We start from the raw sequence: 5,780 nt of genomic DNA on the forward strand, positions 1-5,780 counted from the left end.
CCTCAAGGTGACTGGAGAAACTTAACTCTAATTGGCAACTGGGTGGCGCTGTAACAACAGAAAAATGCTTCAAAATGGCTAAAATGCGACCGATCGCTGTGGCTGAAATCGTACTATCAACTTCACAAAAGCTCTGTCTGAATACATTGCTCTTCTTAATGGGTTCAGTTAACTATTTAATCTGCAATTTGCTATGACCTGTATCCCAAACACACACCATGTGAAACTGCACGTGGGCAACTGTGCACTCAATGGGTATGGACTAGTTATTTGTATTTGTAGAAAAAATTGTCTAAATGTAATTTTAATACAGCCTGTCACCTTGATTCTGATTTCTGGTGCATGAATTAGCCTCACTGGATTAGTTTAGAGATTAAAAAAAAAACATATAGAAAAAATAATGATTAAAATGTCATGAATTTTTGTTGACTAAAATTAGACTTAAACTATAAAAGATAAAAATGACTAAAATGTGACTAAAACTAATAAACATTTTCATCTCAAGACTAAGACTAACATAGCTGTCAAGATTAACACTGGAAATTGGAAATTTGTCTGACAGGGAAATTGCTTCAAAAGTTGTTTAGTGTGTTTTCAGTTCAGTCTTTGTTGGATCCCTGGTTTTACTCTGCAGTTTTCCTTTGCTCACACAAACCTTGAATAAAGAGTTATTTCCTCAAGTTCCTGCCTCCTGCAGTCTGCTGCGTTGGATGCACCTGCTCCACTCTTCACAAAGATTAAACTGAAATGCCAGCAGCACATTGCATCACATCACACAGACAAATGCCTGTAATCGTTGTTATCATTGTCAGTCAGTCAGAAGTGAATCTACCACAATCTCCCTTTGTCCCAATTAAATATCTTTACAAGCTTACAGAGTAAACCTGTACAAGTTTCTTCAGCTGGGCGACACAAAGTGAATGTCAGAGTAGAGTCTTTAAAATAAACTGTAGTGGTTAGAACACTCCAGAAAATATACCAGCATTAACACCTGCAGATTTCACCCTGATAGGTCTGAACAGTTTTATTCTTTTATCTCCTTCGCAGGATTTCCTGCAAATCTGAGAAAGGAGAACTGGGACAGAGGTTTCTAACAGCTTGTGTGTTGGTGAGAGCACAGCTGCCATGTTGGTACACTTCTCCTCCATCATTCATCGCCGTGCAGCCGAAATGCGAGACGACTGAAACCATGTGAATACAGTCGCACTTATTCATCTCCACACCGTCAGATGTTTGATTCAAAGTGAAACGTTGTTTGTTAGATGCTGCGGGCCACTCTGCACCAAGTCATTTCAAGAGTGGCAGCGAGCCGTCGCATGGAGAGACATTTATCTGGATTCAACAGGATCTGAGGTTGGTTGGAGTGACTCAGACGGAAACCACATCATCATCTCCGTCTTCAGAGACGGAGCACAAGGTCAAAGATAAATTGAGAGGCCTCTGTGTGCGCCTGTGTAAAGAGTCGGTGTGTTTTACAGAGTCATTTTCACTCTTTGTGTTGTAACTGTGAATCAGCTGGAAACTGCATTTATCTGTATGTGAATTCCTTTGTGTTCATGATGTATTAAACAAGCCGAGATCTGTGTCAACTCGCTGTTTCACTCTCACATCACATGCAACACTAAACCCAAAGAAAACAACAAAGCAAGAAATCTGTGAACACAAAGCTGGCATACATGTGTTGTCACATATGATCGTTAATTGTGAGTCATGTTTTCGGTCCGCCTGATAAATATCCGCTGTTTTAGCTTCTGTTTCGTTTTCGCCCCGACGATTGTGTTCTCACACCACAAGTTTTACATTTCATTGTATAAATGTATGTTTATTATTAGTGCAACAATCCACAACAACGACAAACACTGTCCAGAATGTACTGCATGCTCACAAAATCATTGAAAGCACACCACGGCAAACAACAGTTGGATGTATTGACCTGGATGTAACATGACTTCGTATGTAGTTCAATGTAGTGCCGACTTTACACTTGAAAAGATTAACTGAACATCCCCTGTTTTCGAAGCAGCTCGACATAACCTGGAGGTAATTCACATGAACAATAAATGCAAATAACTTCGGTCTTGCCGAGAGAATCGCGTGGCAGGGCTTTGAAGTTGAACTTATGCAGAAGACAACTTTATCCGTTTATGCTCACGTAGGTTTGTTTCTGCTCGCCAAGGGTCATAATTACAGAGGGTAAGTGCGTTAATCGTGCATCAAAGAAATTAGTGTTAACTTTGACAGCCCTCGTAATTATAAAAGTAAACTCAGGGCATTGAGGTAAGACTGCCCCTGTGCCTCACCGCTCAGCCTTCACATTAGTAATGTTGCTCCGTACCTGAGCACACTTGAGTCATCAACGTGACACTTTTGTTGTCCGACAGTGTAGAAAAAGGCGTCGCAGATGCACACCACTGCTCCCCTCTCTGCTTCCTGCTGGAGCTCCAATTGCAGGTCAAATGCGGCAGCGAAGCCGGATCTCGGTCTGTCTGCGGCGTCTGATAAAGTCACCACGACGAAATTGAGACCGTTTCATAACAGGTTAATAATGTATTGATTCTCTGTTTTGGCGCTAGGGCTGCAACCGTTTGAGATTTTCACGAAAATGTTGCTGTGTTACGGTATTACAAAATTTATATTATGAACAATTAGAATGAGCCTTAAAGGAATGAAAACAGAAGGGTTATTGTTGGTTGGACAAATATTTTATTACTATAACTGAAACGCTATTTTCCCAGAACTCTGCCTAAAAGATGGAGAGGCTTCATTAAGTCTTTTTAGCTGCAGTTGTCCATGATTAAAATCCAGTTTTGGTTTAGCCAGTGTAGGGTTACAGCTGACCTCCACAGCCGGGGAAGGCTGACCTTTGGTGGGGTGTATTTTCTGGAGCTTGTGCTGTTGGTCATAAGCCATGTTTCCATCAGCCTGTTTAGATGCGCATCGGAAAATTATCATGGAAACGCCAAAATTCGAATTAAAATCCCCTGATTAGCACAAACTAAAATACGCCTGCTATAGCCGGGTTTTGGTTGATTTGAAAAAATCTTGACGTAGAGTAAAAACATTTAGTCGAAAGGAATGGAGAACAAAACCCAACGTCTTAATGTTAACGTCTACCATTGTTAGACATTAAAGATATCAACAAACCTTTTTTCAAATGAACAAAGTTTAGCGTCTGTCCAACATAAGAGTCCAATGTCTTTCTAACATCATATTGACGTCTGGTGCCAGATGGGTCGTCTTCTGATCTTTGTTAACTGAAGCTATCGATCAGTGCAGCTTTGAATCTGAGTACTTTGATTCAGCGTTCTGGACGTGCAGTGGAGATGGTAGTGCCGAGAATTGACGTGTATGATTTTTTTTACTTTAATTTCTAGAAAGTAATTTCCAAATGGTCCTCCAGATGATGTTGAGGTACATCCTGTGAATGCATCATCAGTCCTCGCTGTCGGGAGCCCAGCTGCAGCCTGCCTCGTTCACTAATGGGAAAATCACACACACAGACTACAGTCACATTCACATGACTTTCTCGACGAGGAAGATAATTCCTGAAAATTACACAACCTGATTGGATGATGATCCTCTAAGAACACTGTTGCGTGGCACATCCTGGGAAAAAAATAACCCAAATTATCTTTTGACTTCTGCCGATGTGTTTCCTGAGAGATGCGTCATCATGTTTGTGTCAGGATGTTTACTAGATTCCTGATTATCACACAAATCTACAACAAACAGCAGAGCTTTTAAATTCAAAAACACAAACAAAGAGGATGAAACAACTCTTACACAATCAATTAAGTTTATTTTTAAGCATGCAAAGTGTAACATGATGCATATTCTTCTGACTTTTACAGTTACAGATGATTTATAATTATTTACAAATGCCACTTCACAGTCTTGCCATCTCTTCTTTGCTTCAAGGACTCAGGTTTGAGTGAACATGTCTCCATATCCACACTGCGTCTCTCGGTGGCGCTGTAGGTCAACCCTGCGCTGGAAGCTGAGCTGACAGCGGGGGCAGCTGAACGGCCGGTAGCCGCTGTGCTTTCGGCTGTGGGTGATCAGGTTGGAGCTTTGACTGAATCCTTTACCACACACCTTGCACACATGTGGTTTCTCACCTATGGGAGAAAGTGCACAATGTTTCAGAGTCTGAGCATTTCGCAGCTCAGTTTATTCACCGGTGTGTTCTGGGCCCTGTGCATGAGTCGTCTCTGTGGGCCACACGCCCTTCCTCTCTTGACCCATGTCTCTCTCACATATCTTTTAACTTAAAGGTCAGTTTGCTTTCTTTCCATTTCCTTTTGTTCTTTCTTTTCAGACATGACAGTGTACATAAGCAGTCACTTGGCTCTAGCTTTATTCAAAGGCTCAGACACACCAAACCGACTTCAGAGACCTAACTGACAACGAAAGCCAACAGTTGTGTCACCTCACGTCACCTGTGTCTCAGCTGTTTATCCATCTGTTATTTTTTGGCATATAAAGCAACATTTGGAAAAAGGTATACAATATGCACACTTGCCAACTGAAGGGAAAGTAAAAGCACACCCCAGATTTACTTTCCTGTGACTTTTAACCTCGCTATATTTGCGTTTTTGTCGGTGCTGTGTCTCTTGGATCTCGCACACAAATATCCTGAACACAGAAAATAAGAAACAACAGGCTGAGAGTAGAGTCTCTGCAGAAAAATACACCACCACACCAACCCGGTCTCAATCCCAACTCGTCAAGTACGGACTCTTGGTCGATGGCCTACGGCATCAGACAATGATGCACCAAGGCACCCTTAGTGGCGGAATGAGACGCACCGAACAGTGGCATATTCTGACACTCTCAGCAACTACCGTAGTATAAAGAGTGGGAATGTCCGCAGAGTGGGCGGGGTGGGAGGTGGATGGGTCAAACAAACTCCAGACTTTCACCCGGAACCCCACTGTTCGTGTCCCATGTGAAACCAAGAGTAAATTGCGGTATTTTAGGCTCTGTGTGCTTCGTGGCCTGACGTGCGCCTCCCCTGAAATGTAACTACACGTCACAGCGACACAGACCTCCTGTCTATTTCTGTAAGCTGAAACCATTTCCCTCAGTGGAAACAAAACTTTTATTGACTTTAATTCATAGACCGCGGAACCGGGGGGGGCAGGGGGGCCCGCGGGTCCCCATTAAACAGTAGAAGAAGAAGAAAAAGAAGAAGAAGAAGATGTAGCCTAGCGACAGGATGTCAACACAGGAACTTGGTGCACATGCATGAGCGTTTCCACTCCATATTTATTCATAAATGGACGAATATGCCCTGAACCAGCTTTCATACCAATTTGCCGCTTGCTGCACCTGTCTGTCTGTCTGTCTGTCTGTCTGTCAGCTCCATCTGTCATGAGACAAACATGAAAGAAGACGTGCAGTTTATTGTGTTTCACCGGCGACGAGCTGTCATTACGCGCGACTATTACGCATGTCTGTGCGCTCTTTATAACTCACGGTGAACCTATGTTGCATAATAAAGATTTGCCCCCTTGTAATTTTTAACCACCCCCTCAGTAACTTCATCCTGGCGCCGGGCTTGCCTTAACCTCAATCACTGCGTCATTATATAAAGGTAGAATAATAAATAAATACAGAGGAGGAGAATAGAACATGAAACAGCCTTTATTTCATTAAAAACTAAATGAAAACAACGAAATAGGAGCGCTATTCCTGACCAGTGCGTCAAAAGACATGCAGGCCAGGGGAACGAAACAAACAACCCCATGAATCTCTTTATTAATAGCCTATAAAATGAC

At 42.4% G+C, this 5,780-nt stretch overlaps 2 protein-coding genes across 5 annotated transcripts in view; one reads left to right on the forward strand and one right to left on the reverse strand.

Annotated features, from left to right (window-relative positions):
* engl (endoglin, like) overlaps positions 1-1,589 on the forward strand; it is a 22,660-nt gene extending 21,071 nt beyond the window's left edge. For all 3 annotated transcript variants that reach the window (XM_050069215.1, XM_050069216.1, XM_050069217.1), the window contains one exon: positions 1,048-1,589. The gene's annotated coding sequence lies outside the window, so the exon portion shown is untranslated. The remainder of the gene's footprint in view (positions 1-1,047) is intronic.
* Positions 1,590-2,717: 1,128 nt separating this feature from the next.
* The window catches only part of LOC126405492 (zinc finger protein Gfi-1b-like), a 10,337-nt gene continuing 7,274 nt past the window's right edge, over positions 2,718-5,780 (reverse strand). Inside the window, exons 6-7 of one of the 2 annotated variants that reach the window (XM_050069250.1) lie at positions 3,877-4,118; positions 2,718-3,606 (exon numbers count right to left, since the gene is read on the reverse strand). In XM_050069250.1, coding sequence (XP_049925207.1) covers positions 3,922-4,118 — 197 coding nt within the window. In that variant the 3' untranslated portion in view covers positions 2,718-3,606; positions 3,877-3,921. Of the gene's footprint in view, positions 3,607-3,779; positions 4,119-5,780 lie in introns of those variants that run through there. The other variant, XM_050069249.1, reaches the window with a different exon arrangement.

Source organism: Epinephelus moara, chromosome 18 (genome assembly GCF_006386435.1).
Source record: "Epinephelus moara isolate mb chromosome 18, YSFRI_EMoa_1.0, whole genome shotgun sequence".
NCBI classification, from domain to species: Eukaryota; Metazoa; Chordata; class Actinopteri; order Perciformes; family Serranidae; genus Epinephelus; species Epinephelus moara.